This window comes from Coregonus clupeaformis, chromosome 21 (genome assembly GCF_020615455.1).
Source record: "Coregonus clupeaformis isolate EN_2021a chromosome 21, ASM2061545v1, whole genome shotgun sequence".
Classification (NCBI taxonomy): Eukaryota; Metazoa; Chordata; class Actinopteri; order Salmoniformes; family Salmonidae; genus Coregonus; species Coregonus clupeaformis.
The window spans coordinates 28,274,518-28,297,976 of NC_059212.1; the positions used below are offsets into that span (position 1 = coordinate 28,274,518).

At 43.4% G+C, this 23,459-nt stretch overlaps 1 protein-coding gene across 1 annotated transcript in view; it reads left to right on the plus strand.

Annotated features, from left to right (window-relative positions):
- Nucleotides 1-5,664: 5,664 nt before the first annotated feature.
- The window catches only part of LOC121535178 (receptor-type tyrosine-protein phosphatase N2-like), a 154,528-nt gene continuing 136,733 nt past the window's right edge, over nt 5,665-23,459 (plus strand). Inside the window, exons 1-2 of the mRNA XM_041841970.1 lie at nt 5,665-5,940; nt 22,550-22,600. Coding sequence (XP_041697904.1) covers nt 5,859-5,940; nt 22,550-22,600 — 133 coding nt within the window. The 5' untranslated portion in view covers nt 5,665-5,858. The remainder of the gene's footprint in view (nt 5,941-22,549; nt 22,601-23,459) is intronic.

Sequence of the window (23,459 nt, forward strand, 5' to 3'; positions counted from 1 at the left end):
GCATCCGCCAACTCCTGGACAGTCTGTGGTGCAACGTGGCGTTGGTGGATGGATAAATCAAATTTATCAACCCATGGAGGTCTGGATTTGGAGTCACCCTCAAAATTAAAGTGGAAAACCACACTACAGGCTGATCCAACTTTGATGTAATGTCCTTAAAACAGGTCAAAATGAGGCTCAGTAGTGTGTGTGGCCTCCACGTGCCTGTATGACCTCCCTACAACGCCTGGGCATGCTCCTGATGAGGTGGCGGATGGTCTCCTGAGGGATCTCCTCCCAGACCTGGACTAAAGCATCCGCCAACTCCTGGACAGTCTGTGGTGCAACGTGGCGTTGGTGGATGGAGCGAGACATGATGTCTCAGATGTGCTCAATTGGATTCAGGTCTGGGGAACGGGCGGGCCAGTCCATAGCATCAATGCCTTCCTCTTGCAGGAACTGCTGACACACTCCAGCCACATGAGGTCTAGCATTGTCTTGCATTAGGAGGAACCCAGGGCCAACCGCACCAGCATATGGTCTCACAAGGGGTCTGAGGATCTCATCTCGGTACCTAATGGCAGTCAGGCTACCTCTGGCGAGCACATGGAGGGCTGTGCGGCCCCCCAAAGAAATGCCACCCCACACCATTACTGACCCACCGCCAAACTGGTCATGCTGGAGGATGTTGCAGGCAGCAGAATGTTCTCCACGGCATCTCCAGACTCTGTCACGTCTGTCACGTGCTCAGTGTGAACCTGCTTTCATCTGTGAAGAGCACAGGGCGCCAGTGGCGAATTTGCCAATCTTGGTGTTCTTTGGCAAATGCCAAACGTCCTGCACGGTGTTGGGCTGTAAGCACAACCCCCACCTGTGGACGTCGGGCCCTCATACCACCCTCATGGTGTCTGTTTCTGACCGTTTGAGCAGACACATGCACATTTGTGGCCTGCTGGAGGTCATTTTGCAGGGCTCTGGCAGTGCTCCTCCTGCTCCTCCTTGCACAAAGGCGGAGGTAGCAGTCTTGCTGCTGGGTTTTGCCCTCCTACGGCCTCCTCCACGTCTCCTGATGTACTGGCCTGTCTCCTGGTAGCGCCTCCATGCTCTGGACACTATGCTGACAGACACAGCAAACCTTCTTGCCACAGCTCGCATTGATGTGCCATCCTGGATGAGCTGCACTACCTGAGCCACTTGTGTGGGTTGTAGACTCCGTCTCATGCTACCACTAGAGTGAAAGCACTGCCAGCATTCAAAAGTAACCAAAACATCAGCCAGGAAGCATAGGAACTGAGAAGTGGTCTGTGGTCACCACCTGCAAAACCAGTCCTTTATTGGGGGTGTCTTGCTAATTGCCTATAATTTCCACCTGTTGTCTATTCCATTTGCACAACAGCATGTGACATTTATTGTTAATCAGTGTTGCTTCCTAAGTGGACAGTTTGATTTCACAGAAGTGTGATTGACTTTGGAGTTACATTGTGTTGTTTAAGTGTTCCCTTTATTTTTTTGAGTAGTGTATATCAATATTTGTCTGTGCTGAGCCCAGCAACATCCTACAGTAGTTGTGAATGAATAAACACATATATTAGACAAAGAAAATCACTGAATAAATGCCTTATAGATTAGCATTGGCTAATAATACCTTATAACAGCCTAACTACTTATATTACAAATTAGTGCCTGTCACGTGTTCCCCCCCTGCCCACTTAGCTAAATGTTTAAATATTAGGCTACATATACAGCCAAAACATTAAGGAACTTCAGTGTTTCATTGTAATACATGATGACTTGTATTTAAAAAAGGACTGTATAAATGTCTAATAGATGGCTATTGGCTTATGTGTTCTAAAAGCCAATCTAATTACTTTTTAGGCTATTGCAAATTAATGCCTGACATATGTGTTCCCCGAATCACCCCTTCCCTAATTAAGTGTTAATTAGCCTACTATTTCATATGATAAATATACAGCAAAAATTTGAACTGGGAGTAGTAGGCTACATCTGTGTCAGTGTGTGTCACAGTGTGTCTTCTTCTGTTTTCTCCCTACCTGGACTGCACTGTCATTTGCAGCAGCAGCTGAACTGTCTGTACTAAGCCTAGCATCATTTCTCACAGACACAGTCACAGCACTCGGACCAACAGAAGCAGAACCTTTGGAAAATAAGTCTGTTCCTTTCACACATTTAGCGGCGTCGGCCTCAATAGCCTTTTTTATGGCTCCACCTTTCTGTTTTTTACGATCCATGATCTTGGCCGAGAGTAAGAGTGGGTCTCTTTGCTGATGCACATTTGACTTTCAATGTGAATTCGCGCGACCTCAGCTCATTCAATCAGAAAACCGGGCTGACCCATCTTGATAGGGGGGCTAGCCGTTGCCCACTGATCAGCCAAATGCTCATTATATATTATTATAACAACAGAGGAATTTAACAAAAATCCTTAAACTAATCTTAACAGGTCCATTAGCCACCGGTATTGTACTTAAGAAATACCAGCCCACCCAACTAAAAGATGGTTCAGCCCATTTGGCATTTGCTAGAATTGCCAGATGGCCAATCCGCCCCTTCACATACCCTTTAAACCCCCTATGCTCCTTTGAGACCCCTATTTTAAAGTCACTGAGATCTCTTCTAGAGATCTTGTATTACGTTGGTAGATAATATAATGGGCAACTGGGCATTGTTATACATGACCCTAAGTATGATGGGATGTTAATTATTTAATTAACTCAGGAACCACACTTGTGTGAAAACACCTGCTTTTCAATATACTTTGTACCCCTCAAGTGTTTCCTTTATTTTGGCAGTTGTATGTAAGACATCAAATGAAAACTGTCTCTGGAGTGAAGCTCCTATCCTGCTCTCGTTCTGAACTGGTTCACCTTCTTTATGTACTTATTTATCATATCCTTAAAGAAAAATGTAAACAATTTCCATGTTTGAGAATGTCTCCTTATGTCTTTTAAATAATAAAGAGCTTTTACTATATGCAGAGCAACAAGCTGTATATTACTTTGGCTCCATGGACTTCATTTTAATGTCCCACTGTTATCAAACTTTTATTGGTAGAACTTGCTCTGATTTTTTGAACTAATGCTTATTTTTTACATTTGTGTGTCATAGTGTTTTCATTTACTTCATTTTCATTAAATCAATGTAGGTATAATGATCCCATCTTGTGGGCCCTGAGCTCTATCACTGCAAATGAGTCACAGAAGATGCCATTTAAGGGCTGGTTTTGTTAATGGTGTATGTGTCAGTGTGCTCACGATGACTGAGATTGTTTTACCATTTGTATTACCTTGGTTTACTTTTCTTTATCTGGTTATTAGTTTGAGAGAGAGAGAGAGAGAGAGAGAGAGAGAGAGAGAGAGAGAGAGAAAAGAGGAGAAGAGAGAGAGAGAGAGAGAGAGAGAGAGAGAGAGAGAGAGAGAGAGAGAGAGAGAGAGAGAGAGAGAGAGAGAGAGAGAGAGAGAGAGAGAGAGAGAGAGAGAGAGAGAGAGAGAGAGAGAGAGAGAGAGAGAGAGAGAGAGAGAGAGAGAGAGAGAGAGAGAGAGAGAGAGAGAGAGAGAGAGAGAGAGAGAGAGAGAGAAGAGAGAGAGAGAGAGAGAGAGAGAGAGAGAGAGAGAGAGAGAGAGAGAGAGAGAGAGAGAGAGAGAGAGAGAGAGAGAGAGAGAGAGAGAGAGAGAGAGAGAGAGAGAGAGAGATGTCAGTCAACTCAAACCACCTTACAGTTCTCAATTCCCACCATTCTCAGCTGTCTCTTCAAAGTCTGTACAGTAGGTCTTCTACATATTAAAGGTCTCCATCTGAAGAGGATAACACCAAAGCAGGGTGCTGCAATAACAGATGTGATGATTTATTATTGCATGACAGAGAGAACCTGTGCCACGGAATGATGTGGAGAGAGGAGAGAGAGAGAGAGAGAGAGAGAGAGAGAGAGATATGGAATGAGAGAGTGAGAGAGTGATTCATGCTAGAAAGGTAGATATAATGTTCAAAGGGATTTCGTGGAACAAATGCTGTCAGTTGGGATTTTCTTCACATGCCCTCATAATATAGGCCTACTGTTTATGCTTCCTAAATTATAACAGAAGGCGTATATTGGCATTTCATTTGGCACATTCATTCTGTTGTTCATTGCTTTTCAAGGCTTAAAAATCATCCTTTAACCTGTCTCCTCCCTTTCATTTACACTGATTAAAGTGGATTTAACAAGTGACATCAATAAGGGATCATAGCTTTCACCTGAATTCACCTGGTCAGTCCACTGTGCATTCAGAAAGTATTCAGACCCCTAGACTTTTTACACATTTTGTTAAGTTACAGCCTTATTCCAAAATGGATTAAATAGTTTTCCCCCCTCATCAATCTACACACAATACCACATAATGACAAAGCAAAAACAGGTTTTTAGAAATTTTAGTAAATGTATGAAAATAAAAAAACGGAAATATGACATTTACATAAGTATTCAGACCCTTTATCAGTACTTTGTTGAAGCACCTTTGGCAGCGATTACAGCCTTGAGTCTTCTTGGGTATGACGCTACACACCTGTATTTGGGGAGTTTCTCCCATTCTTCTCTGCAGATCCTCTCAAGCTCTGTCAGGTTGGATGGGGAGCGTCGCTGCACAGCTATTTTCAGGTCTCTCCAGAGATGTTTGATTGGGTTCAAGTCCGGGCTCTGGCTGGGCCACTCAAGGACATTCAGAGACTTGTCCCGAAGCCACTCCTGCGTTGTCTTGGCTGTGTGCTTAGGGTCGATGTCCTGTTGGAAGGTGAACCTTGGCACCAGTCTGAGGTCCTGAGCGCTCTGGAGCAGGTTTACATCAAGGATCTCTCTGTACTTTGCTACGTTCATCTTTCTCTCGATCCTGACTAGTCTCTCATTCCCTACCACTGAAAAACATCCCCACAGCATGATGCTACCACCACCATGCTTCACCGTAGGGATAGTGCCAGGTTTCCTCCAGACGTGACGCTTGGCATTCAGGCCAAAGAGTTCAATCTTGGTTTCATCAGACCAAGGAATCTTGTTTCTAATGGTATGAGAGTCCTTTAGGTGCATTTTGGCAAACTCCATTCGGGCTGTCATGTGCCTTTTACTGAGGAGTGGCTTCCGTCTGGCCACTCTACCATAACGGCCTGATTGGTGTAGTGCTGCAGAGATGGTTGTCCTTCTGGAAGGTTCTCCTATCTCCACAGAGGAACTCTGGAGCTCTGTCAGAGTGACTATTGGGTTCTTGGTCACCTCCCTGACCAAGACCCTTCTCCCCCGATTGCTCAGTTTGGCTGGGCTGCCAGCTCTAGGAAGAGTCTTGGTGGTTCCAAACTTCTTCCACATGTGGACCCCAATCATGTTGTAGAAACATCTCAAGGATGATCAATGGAAACAGGATGCACCTGAGCTCAATGTCTAGTCTCATAGCAAAGGTAAATAAGATATTTCACTTTTTTATTTTTTTACTAAATTTGTAATAACAATGAGAAAAGTGGAAAAGTCAAGGGTTCTGAATACTTTCCGAATGCACTGTATGTCATGGAGAGCAGGTGTTCTTAATGTTTTGTATACTCAGTGTGTATTATTGTGTGCGATCAATGATGCTCTAGCTGCGCTCTCCGCACGTGCGCTTCTCCTTGACGTCAGCAAGGAGGGGCCAAAGCGGTTGCGGTTCTGTTCTTAGGGCTGATCATCGTAGTGAGGCTGACTGCAGGAGCCGAGACCCAAGGAGCTACTATCATTCTCCCCTACCTTCCAATCTCCATCTCTCTCTATCCCTCTCCCTGATTCTTCCTCTCATCTCTCTTTTAATAAAACAAAACGAAACCTTAAAGAAATGGATTGTTAACTGCATGTGTGTCATGGATCAAGAATGAGAAACATGGATTCGATTTACATTTTTCTCGTCCTTGTTTCCCAAACCTATTTTCTAGCCTCTGCAGACAGGAAATTCGGTGAGTAGTGTACATCTATTTATCTTTGATTATGAAGGATCATAATGTTCCGACAATATATGAGCTGCCATGAGACGCACGAGAGGTTATTTTGGGTCTCTGTCAATCTTTTATTAGGCAGTCTGGAAAGGCACTGAATAGCCTACGACTGCAGCTCTTGTTTTGAGGAAGATATAACAGCTATATCTATAATGGGCGGGGAATTCGGTGTAATATAGCCTAATGACATGAAAAATATGCAAGAAATATAGGCTATAATGTAGGCCTATATTATTGTTTACACCTGTTGTTTACATATACGTGTTTAACATGTGCATGCTAGCACACCTAAAGTGTTTACTACTCTTATATTATTACTATTTGAATAGCCACTGGGAAGCCTAACTGTTTTCTAATGGAATAAATGCCATGATTTAGGATACAGTATGGCCTATTTTGCAGGGAGACATTGCAGAGAATCGCTGTAGGCCATCAGGATGAGTTTGCTGTTTAATGTCTTTCTATCACTAAGATGGTGAGGATCAGGAAAAGCCTTTTTCAATGTTGGGTGCTGGACCGAGGTAAAATTCGTTTTATATTTGATATACGCTGGATATTCGGTTTTATCTTGTCAATAGCTATTGAACCAAGCATTCCATGACTATGAAGATGATATATTCCACACTTTATTATTTATTTTGGATTACAATCTTTAACAGCTTCTACACAAAGTGTGCCATGACTATGAAAATGATTTATTCTGAATCAGGGGGAGGATGGAGAAAAATACAAATGTTTTTGTTGTTGTTGAAATATATATATTTTTTTAAAGCTGTGGATTTTCTCCATCCTTCCTCCGCCCCCTTTTTTAACAACAAAAAAGCTGTGAATTTTTCTTCATCCTCCCATGATTCAGAATATATCATTTTCAATGTCATGTCACACTTTGTGTAAGAGCTATTGCAGATTTAAATATTTTTAAATAGGTGTGGATTGTTCTCCATCCACCGCTGATTCAGAATATACCATTTTCATGGTCAGGGCATGCTTGGTTCAATAACTATTGACAAGAGAAAACCGAATATCCACTGAATATCCAATATAAAACTAATTTTACCTCTAAGAGAGAGGGCCACTTTATTATGTAACCTTAATACATAATAAGTGTCAGAGGCAACGTGCCTGCTATGGCGACCAGGAAAATGGTAGCTATGCTGCTCATTGGGAGGAAAACCAAAACATTATTAGGTTCTATCAGCCTCATAACATTTTATAATTGCATTTGTGATAACTCCATCATTCAGGTCGAGAAGGTCAATTAGCTGCCATTGTACAGTGTGGATTTTTTATTGACTTCACTAACTTACCCTTGTTTGACACACCCAGTAATTGAGGGAATTGTTCTGCATACTAAATTATACAGAGCAAGTACTGTAATAGCATACAATGTCAGAAAAGTTGTCAAGAAACGTACACAATGCGATGGACTAATCTGTAACACGTAGCATTATGCTGCTCTTACGACTGTGTAATAACGCTATTATTACTTTAGTAATGTTGTATAAACATGTTGTAGCCATGTAGCCTGGTAATTACGTTATTACTGCACTCGTAATCCTGAGTGGCGCAGTGGTCTAAGGCACTGCATCGCAGTGCTAACTGTGCCACTAGAGATCCTGGTTCGAATCCAGGCTCTGTCGCAGCCGGCCGCGACCGGGAGACTCATGGGCGGCGCACAATTGGCCCAGCGTTGTCCAGGGTAGGGGAGGGAATGGCCGGCAGGGATGTAGCTCAGTTGATAGAGCATAGCGTTTGCAACGCCAGGGTTGTGGGTTCGATTCCCATGGGGGGCCAGTATAAAAAATAAAAATAAAAATATGTATTCACTAACTGTAAGTCGCTCTGGATAAAATGACTAAAATGTAAATGTAAATGTAATGTAAATGTATAAAAGCAAGTTACATAAAGTGTTACCAGCTCAATCTGACTGTTCTACCTCCTCAATAGCATTTTCTCCATAATACTATATTGTACAATACACTGCCTTGCCTGTCTCACTTCACTTTGACTTTATTGTATGAGAGGTAGGGCCGGTATCCCAGACACAGATGAGGTCTAGTCCTGCACTAAAAATCCCTTTCAATGGAGAATCTCTATTGAGTGTGCCTTTTAGTCTATGTCTAGGCTTAATCTGTGTCCGGGAAACTGTCCTGTAATGTTCAGGACAAGCAGAATGTTATTTTGGGTTGCAGTTAATGGAGTGTTTGATGGTCTACCACCACATTCAGAAGTGATGCTATCAAGGTTTAAGGTTTATTTTTCCCTCTGCTGTGTCTTGGCACAGCGTACAGCCTTGTGTAAATGGTAGATTTGTAGATTGTTGGTAAGGTGAGGTACAGTATTACCCTTTCTAGATCTTTCCTGCCCCATATGAGGATATGGATAGGGCATTAGCTTTGATTCACTGTAGCTACTAGCTAGTATTATTTTACAACAGTAGAGTCGGTTACACTCTGTTTTTTTGCTGCAAGTGAGCCCTACTACACTCTAAAAAGTAAAGGTTCCTGGAGGATCCTTTAGGGGTTCTTCAAGTTGAAACTGTGGGGGAACCCCTATAAGTTCTTCAAAGAACACCTTTTAATGGATCCTCAAATAACCTTTTGAATAACCTTTTGGGGGTTCATTTTTGAAGTACTCCCCCCTCCCCTATTATTATTATTATTAGTAGTAGTAATACGCTTAACAATAACAACAATAACACAATATTTTAGTTCTCAGTGTTAATTATGCAGAATATAAACATCCAAATATGAGGTTAACTCCCAGCAGAGCCCAAGTCCAATGGGTATATCCTCTGGCATGTTGATGTTAATGTGTTGATGTTCTCCGTATCCATAGCCATAATGATTTTGCAGTGCATGGTGATCGAACAGGTTTCCTGTTATATTCATCAGAGGTGTAGGGCGGGTGAAGTCTGTGAATCCAAAAAGTAGTAATTATTCAGATGTTTAACAAAACATGCACACAACAGTATTCATACCTTGGTTTCTGTGGTAAATGTGAATGAAAAAAACTCTTTTGATAATGGTTTTCATACACATACCTTGTCCATAATGGAGAGGCCTATAGGATTTTCATTGAAGAGGTAAGGGGGGAGGATGGTACATGTGATCTGCATAACATACCAATACCAATTGACATTTGTATTATTTATTTTTTACCTTTGTATGCCTCCTCGTCTGTAAACCTGCAGACACAGACACAAAAGTGAGCAGTTCAGTCATCTGCACTCAATACAACTAGCCTTCAACATATTCTTATAGCATACATATTTTTACCTCTTTGTTGATTGATGTCCATTGAATTGTATCCATTTTCTGTTTTAGAAAGATTTGCTCAAATATGAAAAGATAGATGGTATCATCATTAAACAATATCAATTTAGATCATACAAGGGACAAACCTTACCTTAAATTGTGGAGATCTTTACATTTTTCAGTTAAGTGCCTGCACCTACTGTCCTTTCAAATTCAAATCCAAATGTTTCAGTTGGGCAGTTAGGTTCCTGCAAGAACCCCCACCAACTAATGAGGTTCCTTGATTAACCCCACCTCCCATGGGGTTCTTGGAAGAACCTTTTGGGGGCAATTTTCAGTGCCAAGAACCCTAAGGTTCTTCAAAGAACTGAGGATCTTAGAAGAACCCTTGTTGAACCCCTAATTTTTAGAGCCCACATTCCCTGTGTCAGACTTAGTATCATGTGGTTGAGTGACTGCTGTCACTAACTGCTGGTGGAGCTTCATTCACTGACTGTCAACTTTTAGTTCACATGAACTTCAGTGTAGGCTTCAGATAGTATCTCTCCGTTTCGGCCCTGTTTTCATGCCTAATGAACACGACCCTGCTGTAAGAACACAGTCACCTTGGAGGAGGTGGACTCCAGTCCAACGTGTGCTGCTACACACAATGTTATCTCACTGTGTTGTGTTCACTTCCTGTGAGGCCAGACAGACAACTAAACTTGGAGGCAGCTAGCTATGGGACCAAAGAGGAAAGAACAACGACACATTGATTTACAAGCTCTTGTGTTTATTTTTGGATGCCTGGACTCGACTATCTGAGTCACTTTCACTTCCTGAGTCAGTTGATCAAAATCATTTCTTAATTGACTGTAGTGTCACTTATGTGCGGCTGCTGACTTACAATCAGATGATGAGGCCTAGTGGTGATATAAAGAGCCATATTGCACTTATGTTGTTGTGTTGCTTTTTTAAGTAATGAGTTTCTTCCTGGGTTGGTTGCTCAAGTTGAAAGCATACTTGGATCAATTCCCCAGAAAGGGAGAAAGAAGAGACAGCATTATCATCCCCACTGTATCCATAGTGACTGGGAACAAACAGCCTATAGAGATTGAACTGTCTGATAATTACAGGATTAAACTGGGATGTGAAAAACAATCAAGTTGACAGTGTGTAACTTTCAAATTGTCAATTTAGAGGGGAGCACAGATAGTGGTTTGGAATTGCAGTCCCAATATTTGCTTCATTGTTTGTGGACCTTGCCAGAACTACCCTGGGAAATAACAGTTTCAATCAGGAGGTGTGCTCACACAAAGCTCCTTAAATTGATAGTAATCTCTCTGTGTTTGTGCTGCCTGACTGACTGCCCCCTGTAACACCATATTCCTCTCATCTCCTGAGACTGACTGCCTGACTCAAAGCTCCAGCATTGATCCACGAGACTGGAGCATGGACACGATACCTGCCACCCTAGACTCACTTCAATTTGCTTACCGCCCCAATAGATCCACAGACGATGCAATCGCCATCAAACTGCACACTGCGCTATCCCATCTGTATAAGAGGAATAGCTATGTAAGAATGCTGTTCATTGACTATAGCTCAGCATTTAACACCATAGTACCCTCCAAGCTCACCATTAAGCTCGAGGCCCTGGGTCTGAACCCCACCCTGTGTAACTGGGTCCTGGACTTCCTGACGGGCCACCCCCAGGTGGTAAGGGTAGGTAACAACACCTCCACTTCGCTGATCCTCAACACTGGGGCCCCACATGGGTGCGTGCTCAGCCCCCTCCTGTACTCCCTGTTCACTCATGACTGCGTGGCCAAGCACGCCTCCAACTCAATCATCAAGTTTGCAGACGACACAACAGTAGTAGGCTTGATTACTAACAATGACGAGACAGCCTACAGGGAGGAGGTGAGGGCTCTGGGATTGTGGTGCCAGGAAAATAACCTCTCACTCAACATCAACAAAACAAAGGAGATGATCGTGGACTTCAGGAAACAGCAGAGGGTGCACCCCCCTATCCACATCGATGGGAACGCAGTGGAGAAGGTGGAAAGCTTCATGTTCCTCGGCGTACACATCACTGGCAAACTGAAATGGTCCACCCACACAGACAGTGTGGTGAAGAAGGCACAACAGCACCTCTTCAACCTCAGTAGGCTGAAGAAATTTGGCTTGGCACCTAAAACCCTCACAACCTTTTACAGATGTACAATTGAGAGCATCCTGTCGGGCTGTATCACTGGCTGGTACGGCAACTGCACCGCCGGCAACCGCAGGGCTCTCCAGAGGGTGGTGCGGTCTGCCCAATGCATCACCGGGGGCAAACTACCAGCCCTCCAGGACACCTACAGCACCCGATGTCACAGGAATGCCAAAAAGATCATCAAGGACAACAACCACCCGAGCCTCTGCCTGTTCACCCTGCTATCATCCAGAAGGCGAGGTCAGTACAGGTGCATCAAAGCTGGGATCGAGAGACTGAAAAACAGCTTCTATCTCAAGGCCATGAGACTGTTAAATAGCCTTCACTAGCACATTAGAGGCTACTGCCTATATACAGTGGGGGAAAAAAGTATTTAGTCAGCCACCAATTGTGCAAGTTCCCCCACTTAAAAAGATGAGAGAGGCCTGTAATTTTTATCATGGGTACACGTCAACTATGAGAGACAAAATGAGAAAGAAAAATCCAGAAAATCACATTGTAGGATTTTTAATGAATTATTTGCAAATTATGGTGGAAAATAAGTATTTGGTCAATAACAAAAGTTTCTCAATACTTTGTTATATACCCTTTGTTGGCAATGACACAGGTCAAACGTTTTCTGTAAGTCTTCACAAGGTTTTCACACACTGTTGCTGGTATTTTGGCCCATTCCTCCATGCAGATCTCCTCTAGAGCAGTGACGTTTTGGGGCTGTCGCTGGGCAACACGGACTTTCAACTCCCTCCAAAGATTTTCTATGGGGTTGAGATCTGGAGACTGGCTAGACCACTCCAGGACCTTGAAATGCTTCTTACGAAGCCACTCCTTCGTTGCCCGGGCGGTGTGTTTGGGATCATTGTCATGCTGAAAGACCCAGCCACGTTTCATCTTCAATGCCCTTGCTGATGGAAGGAGGTTTTCACTCAAAATCTCACGATACATGGCCCCATTCATTCTTTCCTTTACACGGATCAGTCGTCCTGGTCCCTTTGCAGAAAAACAGCCCCAAAGCATGATGTTTCCACCCCCCATGCTTCACAGTAGGTATGGTGTTCTTTGGATGCAACTCAGCATTCTTTGTCCTCCAAACACGAGGAGTTTAGTTTTTACCAAAAAAGTTCTATTTTGGTTTCATCTGACCATATAACATTCTCCCAATCCTCTTCTGGATCATCCAAATGCACTCTAGCAAACTTCAGACGGGCCTGGACATGTACTGGCTTAAGCAGGGGGACACGTCTGCACTGCAGGATTTGAGTCCTTGGCGGCGTAGTGTGTTACTGATGGTAGGCTTTGTTACTTTGGTCCCAGCTCTCTGCAGGTCATTCACTAGGTCCCCCCGTGTGGTTCTGGGATTTTTGCTCACCGTTCTTGTGATCATTTTGACCACACGGGGTGAGATCTTGCGTGGAGCCCCAGATCGAGGGAGATTATCAGTGGTCTTGTATGTCTTCCATTTCTTCATAATTGCTCCCACAGTTGATTTCTTCAAACCAAGCTGCTTACCTATTGCAGATTCAGTCTTCCCAGCCTGGTGCAGGTCTACAATTTTTTGTTTCTGGTGTCCTTTGACAGCTCTTTGGTCTTGGCCATAGTGGAGTTTGGAGTGTGACTGTTTGAGGTTGTGGACAGGTGTCTTTTATACTGATAACAAGTTCAAACAGGTGCCATTCATACAGGTAACAAGTGGAGGACAGAGGAGCCTCTTAAAGAAGAAGTTACAGGTCTGTGAGAGCCAGAAATATTGCTTGTTTGTAGGTGACCAAATACTTATTTTCCACCATAATTTGCAAATAAATTCATAAAAAATCCTACAATGTGAAAATCTGGATTTTTTCTCCTCATTTTGTCTGTCATAGTTGACGTGTACCTATGATGAAAATTACAGGCCTCTCTCATCTTTTTAAGTGGGAGAACTTGCACAATTGGTGGCTGACTAAATACTTTTTTTCCCCACTGTACATATATTAGAAATCACTGGCCACTTTAATAATGTTTACATATCTTGCATTACTCATCTCATATGTATATACTGTATTCTATACTATTCTACTGTATATTAGTCTATGCTGCTCTGACATTGCTCGTCCATATATTTATTTATATATTCTTAAATCCATTGCTTTACTTAGATTTGCGTGTATTGGGTATATGTTGTGAAATTGTTAGATATTACTTGTTAGATGTACTGCACTTTTGGAGCTAGAAACACAAGCATTTTGCTACACCCCGCCATAACATCTGCTAAACACGTGTATGTGACCAATACAATTTTATTTTATTTTATTTGATACACAAAGCTTCTCTCAATCCTCTGAAGTCTCAGCCAAAGCCTGTATTCAATGTTCACTGCTCTTGCTATGTAACGCTACTGTAGGATTAGGTAGCAGGTCTATTGCAATAGGTAAGGGCATTTTCATATTGCTCAGATTGATCTGCAGCTTTAGTATTTCATGAGGAGAGGCTGTTGACATGTTGTGATGGGCTCATCTTAGGTTATATCCTCCTGTCCATGTAGTTTCCGTGTGCGCACTGCAGCCAGGTGATGTCAGCCTCAATAGTCGTCAGTCATGCCCCAATGCAACTGAACAATCAGCATGAATTAAAGATGTTAATACCTGTTGCTATGGAACCCGGCACACAGGCATGCGTGAGATTACCTTATCAGAGTCCCAGGCAGGCTAATGATTGCAATGTTTGATTTTGTTTTCGTGTTTTCTAAGTGTTTCTAGTCAGACCCTCAACCAAACTGTAAACCTACTGGGAGATGACTGACTGCTGGCTTTTTGTGGCTTGTTGAAGTCTAAAAGTTATTTGGGGTGACTGACTCAATTTCCATAAAGTTAAGAACTAAAGACTGTCTAACTAACTGTTACTGAGAGCAATGTGTTGTGTAACCAAGTTGAATGTAGGCGACTGTCGTTCAAAAAGCATGGCTGCAGCCATCATTGGAATGTTTCCAACAGGTATGACTTTTTATAAAGTAACCTCTGAACTCTCATTTTAGTTTTCCGTTGCAAAACATTTTGCTTGTGCCGGTGCCATAATGAATACATCCCTGGGCTCTGTCCTTCAGGAACATCAGATATGGATTGTGTCCCAAATGGCACCCTATTCCCTATGATATAGTGCACTACTTTTGACCAGGGCCCATAGGGCTTTGGTCAAAAGTAGTGCACTTTAAAGGGAATAGGGTGCCATTTGGAAAGTGGACTTGGACTCTCGTTAGTTAGAGATATAACAGATTGACGACAGTGCTCTTTGCACACAGGGTGGAGTTGATTGAAAAATCCATCCCCATGTCCAGTTCTTATTTGTCTCATGTGCCACCCACAACCTATTTCAGACTCTGCATGCATAATGTCCATGAAACCCACAGAGCAAGGCTCAGGAGGACACAAATGACAGATCGGACTGGTTCAAAATACCAATTTCACATTAGTTTCTCTGTTCATATGTGTTGTTATTTGGCATTGTTATTTGGCAATAAGTTATTTGCCATGTTAAAGCTGGAATATGTAACTTTTTGGGCGACCCTACCAAATTCAAGTCTAGGAAGTGGTAAATCTGTTCTATGTGCGCTCTTTCTATGCTTCCTGTGCTTAAGTTTTGTTTTTGCATCTTTTACTTTTGGTTTTGTACACCAGCTTCAAACAGCTGAAAATACAATATTTTTGGTTATGGAAATGGTGGTTTAGATGGTACAATGATTCCCTACACTATACTTGCTTGTTTTGTCACATAAACTGAAATTAGGCAAACTATTAGAATTTTTGCAACCAGGAAATGGCGGAGCGATTTCTGCATAGTGCATCTTTAAATTGTATGATCACCCATCTGTGACCAGAGAGATTAAAACCCATTCAGCTGTAGATTTCAAAATGACACTAAAATAGGATGAACTATAGTAACATGCTATACAGTAGAGTATGACTGTCTCTGAAATATTGTACAGTAACATCTTACTGTATGTCTTGAGAGCCAAAATAGCGCCATGTTGAATACAAGAGAAAATGTAACAGGAACATGGTTTGCAAACAAGGGCACACCTCAGGGCTACTATTATTAATTCACTTTAAAATAAGGTGTTGCTGGTGTCATTGTTTGATCTGCATTCAATCATAACCGCAACCAAATTATCACCATGGTTAAGGCTTCCCACAGTTCCCCTGCTTTTACCCCCTGACTCTCTCTCTCCCTCTCGCTTGCCTTCCTGAGTCTTATCAAGGTTGATAGTCAGTGAGTGTAGCCTACATATGCCTTCAGAAAGTATTCAGACCCCTTCACTTTTTCCACATTACAGCCTTATTCTAAAATTGATTTAATATTTATTTTGTCATCAATCTACACACAATACACCGTAATGTCAAAGCGAAAACAGGTTTTTAATTTTTATTGCTAATTTATAAAAAAAATATATAAAAAAAATACCTTATTTGCATAAGTATTCAGACCCTTTGCTATGAGACTCGAAATTGAACTCAGCTGCATCCTGTTTTCATTGACCACCCTTGAGATGTTTCTACAACTTGATTGGAGTCTACCTGTGGTAAATTCAATTGATTGGACATGATTTGGAAAGGCACACACCTGTCTATAAAAGGTCCAACAGTTGACAGTGCATGTCAGAGCAAAAACCAAGCCATGAGGTCAGGGGGGTGACCAAGAACCCGATGGTCACTCTGACAGAGCTCTAGAGTTCCTCTGTGGAGATAGGAGAACCTTCCAGAAGGACAACCATCTCTGCAGCACTCCACCAATCAGGCCTTTATGGTAGAGTGGCCAGACGGAAGTCACTCCTCAGTAAGAGGCACATGACAGCCCGCTTGGAGTTTGCCAAAAGGTACCTAAAGACTCTCAGACCATGAGAAACAAGATTCTTTGGTCTGATGTAACCAAGATTGATCTCTTTGGCATGAATGCCAAGCTTCACGTTTGGAGGAAACCTGGCACCATCCCTACGGTGAAGCATGTTGGTGGCAACATCATGCTGTGGGGATGATTTTCAGCGGCAGGGACTGGGAGACTAGTCAGGATCGAGGCAAAGATGAACGGAGCAAAGTACAGAGAGATCCTTGATGAAAACCTGCTCCAGAGCGCTCAGGACCTCAGACCGTGGCGAAGGTTCACCTTCCAACAGGACAATGACCCTAAGCACACAGCCAAGACAACGCAGGAGTGGCTTCGGGACAAGTCTCTGAATGTCCTTGATGGGCCCAACCAGAGCCCGTACTTGAACCCGATCAAACATCTCTGGAGAGACCTGAAAATAGCTGTGGAGCAACGCTCCCCATCCAACCTGACAGAGCTTGAGAGGATCAGCAGAGAAGAATGGGAGAAACTCCCCAAATACAGGTGTGCCAAGCTTGTAGCATCATACCCAAGAAGACTTGATGCTGTAATCGCTGCCAAAGGTGCTTCAACAAAGTACTGAGTAAAGAGTCTGAATACTTATGTAAATGTGATATTTCAGTTTTTATGTCTTTATAAATTAGCAAAAGATTCTAAAAACCTGTTTTTGCTTTGTCATTATGGGCTATTGTGTGTAGATTGATGAGGGATAAAAAACAATTTAATACATTTTAGAATAAGACTGTAACGTAACATAATGTGGAAAAAGTCAAGGGGTCTGAATACTTTCCGAAGGCACTGTATATAAAACACAAATTGCTTACACTTTACTTAGTGGTGATATGTAGCGTTCAAAAAACATTCAGAAAGACTTCATATGCATGACATAAAGAGGTTATAACTTAGCCTCACATTCAACTCCAGGTCTCCCTTAGTTTCCCCAAAGGTTACCTCTGTGCTCATAAGGTTGATCAGTATGTCAGCTCTCCTCTTCATGTTAGTTTAGGTGCTGTCTTCTTCTTCTTCTTCTTCTTCTTCTTCTTCTTCACCAGCCCACTAATAGACACACAAAAGAGCGGAGTAGAGAAGACTCCTTCGTCAGTAGCAGGCCCAAAATAAAAAGGAGTGTGAGTCTGTCTGTCTGTCTGTCTGTCTGTCTGGTGTGCGTGTAACCATACTGACTAAGAAAGAGTATGTGTATCTCTTCTTGTTAGTGAGTGTTGCTAGCATGTGTAATGTATTCACAGCAGCACCAAGGCTGTAGAAAGACCAACTACAGACTGTATGTATGATGCACATCACACGTTGTGTCTTCACTCTCCATAATGTCAGAGTGCTAATTGGTCATACCTCCCTGCCTGGTGTGTCCTATGTGTTGTCTGTCTTATGTGTCCTATGGAGTGTGCTACCAGTGGTGGTGGGGTGCTGCTGCGGTATGACAGCAATGTGACACATTATAGAATAGTATCCTACGCTGGATCCCAAATGGCACCCTAATCCCATAGGGCTCTGTTCAAAAGTAGTGTGCTACATAGAGAATAGGGTGCCATTTGAGACACAGACTTAGAATGCCAGCAGTTCCCCACCACACTAAACAAACAAGAATATGTGAAAATATGTGTTCAGGGAGCACTTGGGAGAAAAGGAGTCATAAAAACCTAGAGATAACAAAGAAACTATTTATATAAACTCGAGGGAACTGCAACATAGAGGAAAGTGGATCCATGCAGCCGCCCACATCCCATTCCCATTCCCATGTCATACAGTTACTGGGCCCAGCCTGAGAGCGATGTAATACTGCAGTTCAAATTGGATTATAAATGGTATCGTATGGAAGGTAAGGAGGCTGTCAAGTTGGTTCTTCAAGAGAGAACATTGTGCCCGTTATGCCTACCCCTCTCCTGGCTGCAGCACTGGCAGCTGCTTTCTCCTATCACCTTCTCCCCTCCTCTCTCCTTTTGCCCGCTTCCCTCCTCTCTCCTTTTTCCCCACTCCTCCCCTCTCCCCTCCTCTCTCCTTTCCCCTCTCCCCTGTTCTCCTCTCCTCTCCTCTCCCCCTCTCCTCCTTCACTGCCTGAAGGCAATGTGTATTGCCAGATGTCTGGTAAGCAGAAATGTAAAATACACCGCCGCCGGAGTGCTGTGCTTACACAGAACTATCCTACGCCTTGACCTCTTTCTCCCCTCTCTCTCCAGATGAAATTCTGGCTGCCCGACAACCTGCCCGCTCGACCCCATCCCCTCCTCCCTTTTGGAGACCTTTCGCCCATTCCTCACTTCCCTCATCAACTCATCTATGACCACTGCCTGCGACCCTCTGACGTCAAAAACGACAGACCTCTCTTCTTTCTATTCTGTCCAGAACACTTGAGTGTGCCGTCTCTGACAAACTCTCTCGCAATCTCTCTCAGAACGATCTTCTTGACCCTAACTAGTCAGACTTCAAGACTGCTCTTCTCTGTGTCATGGAGGCTCACTGCCCTGCCAAAGCTGACTCTCTCTCCTCTGTTCTCATCCTCCTAGATCTATCCACTCCCTTCAACACCGTAAACCATCAGATCCTCCTCTCCCCTCTGTCAGGGCGTCTCAGATTCTGCACACTCTTGGATTGCATCCTACCTGGCAGGCCGTTCCTACCAGGTGACATGGAGAGGATCTGTGTCTGCACCACGTATTCTCACTACTGGTGTCCCCTAGGGCTCGGTTCTAGGCCCTCTCCTCTTCTCTCTATACACCAAGTCACTCGGCTCCGTCATATCCTCACATGGTCTCTCCTATCATTGCTATGTGGATGACGCTCAACTACTTTTCTCCTTCCCCCCTTCTGACACCCAGCGTGCATGGCAGATATTTTTGCTTGGATGTCGGCCCACCACATCAAACTCAATCTCGACAAGACGGAGCTGGTCTTCCTTCCAGGAAAGGCCTGCCCGCTCCAAGACCTCTCCATCATGATTGACAACCCCATGGAGTCCCCCTCCCAGAGTGCAAAGAACCTTGGCGTGACCCTGGACAACACCCTGTCGTTCTCTGCAAACATCAAAGCAGTGACTCGCTCCTGCAGGTTGATGTGCTACAACATCTGTAGAGTACGACCCTACCTCACACAGGAAGCGGCGCAGGTCCTAATTCAGGCACTTGTCCTCTCCCGTCTGGGCTATTGCAACTCGCTGATGGCTGGGCTCCCCGCTTGTGCCATCAAACCCCTGCAACTTATCCAGAACGCTGCAGCCCGCCTGTGTTCAACCTTCCCAAGTTCTCCCATGTCATCCTGCTACTACGCACACTCCACTGGCTTCCAGTCGAAGCTCACATCCACTACAAGACCATGGTACTTTCCTACGGAGCAGCAAGAAGAACTGCCCCTCCCTACCTTCAGAAGAGCAGCTCCCACTCAGCCCAGTCCAAGCTCTTCTCTGTCATGGCACCAGTGCTTCATTTGTAAATCGGGAGGTCCCGGAACACATAGTGAGCCGCGAGAGGTGGGGGGTTATCCGGGGGGCTCTGAGGTACCGGAACACATTGAGAAAAAAAATGTCAAACACAACGTAGCAGCACAGCAGACAGAGTAAACAGCCAAGTAGCCTACTATCTATGGTGGTGAAATGGACAGCACTCTCCAAGTTGCTGATTAATTTTATTAATTTATAAATTTTTAATTCAAAGCATTTTAGACGTCACTACAGTATGCCCACATACTTAAGTATAGCTGCGGGGCTTACACAAGTCCACATTCCTTATAGCCTAATTTTCTAGACATCAATGTACACAACATATATATATATATATAGGCCTCCTGCCTATGTGATCATATGAAATATATATTCAGATTACCTTCACAGTACAGAACAAGTTAGTAAAAAAAATCAAAAAATCCTACCTTAGTTTTCAAAACCTCCCACAATGACTCTCCCCATGTCAAGTCCATTTAACTCCTGAGAGTCCATTTCTTGCTCAAAGCCATGTGGCTGTGATATTTAGCCTCCTTTTAAAGACTCTGGCTGTAGAGTCTATTTATTTATATTTTTTGTGTTAACTATAATCTGGGTGTCCTCTTTAGCCTTGTCTACAAGGCTTGCTGCCACCAAATGCACCTTGGTTCGGGCATGTTCAAAAAACTTTTTTTCTGAGGGCTCTTTGTTGTTTGTTTTTTTACGTCTGAGTCTGAGGATGTTGACTTGCTGTACGTTCCACCCACTCTTTTGCTAGTTTAATCGTTTCTAGACCCAAGCTCCCTACTTTTTTGCATGTTGTACAGTTGTGGTCTTCACGGAGTTCGCTGCTTCAGTGTTATGAGATATTTTTGTCAGATGTTACTATGGTATACTGAAGTATAATTACAAGCATTCCATAAGTGGCAAAGGCTTTTATTGACAAATACATTAAGTTTATGCAAAGAGTCAATATTTGCAGTGTTGACCCTTCTTTTTCAAGACCTCTGCAATCCGCCCTGGCATGCTGTCAATTAACTTCTGGGCCACATCCTGACTGATGGCAGCCCATTCTTGCATAATCAATGCTTGGAGTTTGTCCAAATTTGTGGGTTTTTGTTTGTCCACCCGCCTCTTGAGGATCAACCACAAGTTCTCAATGGGATTAAGGTCTGGGGAGTTTCCTGGCCATGGACCCAAAATGTCGATGTTTTGTTCCCCGAGCCACTTAGTTATCACTTTTGCCTTATGGCAAGGTGCTCCATCATGCTGGAAAAGGCACTGGTTGTCACCAAACTGTTCTTGGATGGTTGGGAGAAGTTGCTCTCGGAGGATGTGTTGGTACCATTCTTTATTCATGGCTGTGTTCTTAGGCAAACATGTGAGTGAGCCCACTCCCTTGGCTGAGAAGCAACCCCACACATGAATGGTCTCAGGATGCTTTACTGTTGGCATGACACAGGACTGATTGTAGCGCTCACCTTGTCTTCTCTGGACAAGCTGTTTTCTGGATGCCCCAAACAATCGGAAAGGGGATTCATCAGAGAAAATGACTTTACCCCAGTCCTCAGCAGTCCAATCCCTGTACCTTTTGCAGAATATCAGTCTGTCCCTGATGTTTTTCCAGGAGAGAAGTGGCTTCTTTGCTGCCCTTCTTGACAGCAGGCCATCCTCCAAAAGTCTTTGCCTCACTGTGCGTGCAGATGCACTCACACCTGCCTGCTGCCATTCCTGAGCAAGCTCTGCACTGGTGGTGCCCCAATCCCGCAGCTGAATCAACTTTAGGAGACGGTCCTAACGCTTGCTGGACTTTCTTGGGCGCCCTGACGCCTTCTGCACAACAATTTAAGAATTTATTTTCAGAATGTGAAAAAAATAGTAGAGAGAATGAATTATTTAGGCTTTTCTTTCTTTCATCACATTCCCAGTGGGTCAGAAGTTTACATACACTCAATTTGTATTTGGTAGCATTGCCTTTATATTGTTTAACTTGGGTCAAACGTTTCGGGTAGCCTTCCACAAGCTTCCCACAATAAATTGGGTGTATTTTGGCACATTCCTCCTGACAGAGCTGGTGTAACTGAGTCAGGTTTGTAGGCCTCCTTGCTCGCACACGCTTTTTCAGTTCTGCCCATACATTTTCTATAGGATTGAGGTCAGGGCTTTGTGATGGCCACTCCAATACCTTGACTTTGTTGTCCTTAAGCCATTTTGCCACAACTTTGGAAGTATGCTTGGGGTCATTGTCCATTTGGAAGACCCATTTGCGACCAAGCTTTAACTTCCTGACTGATGTCTTGAGATGTTGCTTCAATATACCCCCCTAAAATGTAAATACAGAAACAGCAGCACCGAGAAGCCTGCTCCTCTGTGTTGATGGATCACCCTGGAACATTGTGGATGTGTCCAAAATGGCACCAGATTCTCTATTTAGTGCATTACTTGTGCACTATGTAGGGAATAGGGTGCCATTTGGGACATTTGTGTTTTCCGACTGGCTTAAATGTTAATTTAGGATAACGGTCCCATGGCTGTGCTGTTTATCTGCTGTAGCTGTGAAACGCACTGCTGCATGACGCTGTAAACCATGACATCCAGTCGCCCACCCATGCAGGTAGATGACTCACCAGTGGGGTATTATATTGTATATCTCAGCTCTTTTTATAGACTTAACTATCTATAAAAAGCTGAGATATACAGTACAATTTGTAGGCAACTGTTGATGGGTCTTACGATATCATGACATTATGAAGTCATATGATGGTACCTTTTACCTGAGCATGTACTGTATGCTGATTGGTTAATGTCCTCATTATATTCTCCTCTTTCCAACAGGTTGCCTGTTTGAGAACGAGTTGTGCACTCCATACGAGATCTGTGTCAACGGTAAGCTATTTTCATTTTGTTCAGAAATGAAACCATACAGCTCTAAAATAGAGATCACAAATCAAAGTCATCTGTAAACGTTCAACTATATTTAATCTAAAAGGAAAGTGGACATTCATGGCACAATATCAGAGAAAGTGATGACGATCAATTTCTCCTCACTTCTCCTCTTTGAATGGTTGGTTCAGAACACAGGACTATAAATAGATTCTATTTCTATGGTTTAGAATGCACAGGTGGCAACAGGTGGTCATTTCAGAATACACAGGTCAGTCACAGGTCAGCCACAGGTCAGCCACAGGAAATAATAGATAATGGAACAACACAGACGGACACAGCTGGTGAGATAGTGTCTACCTCTCTTCCTGTGTGCTCTCTTTGGGCCTCTACTCCCTCAGAATGAATTTGTTTAGTGTGCGTCCCAAATTACACCTTATTCCCATTATAGAGTACTACTTCTGTCCAGAGCCCTTTCAGCCCTGGTCAAAATATGTAATAGGGTGCCATTTGAGACTCAGCCATACTCATTTCCTGTCTGTGTGGTGGCCTTTTCCTCATTTGAAATGTGGCCTAGTCTCTAATCTCATTCAGATAGGAATATAATAATACCTTGTGCTATGGGGGAAAATCATATTAATAGAAAAACTATTTTTGGCTCAGCTCAGCTCAGCTCTCTGTCTGTGTTTTGTCTGCACTAGTTGCTGCCTGAGTATGACCAGATTTAACAGGTCATGTGTCACAGGAACACTCTCATAAGACAGGGATTCACTCGTTTTAAATGAGGAATGTGCAAACTGTCTGATGGGCTTTATAGATAGACATTATGTCCAGGAACACCATCTGTCCAGTTCAGTTGCTC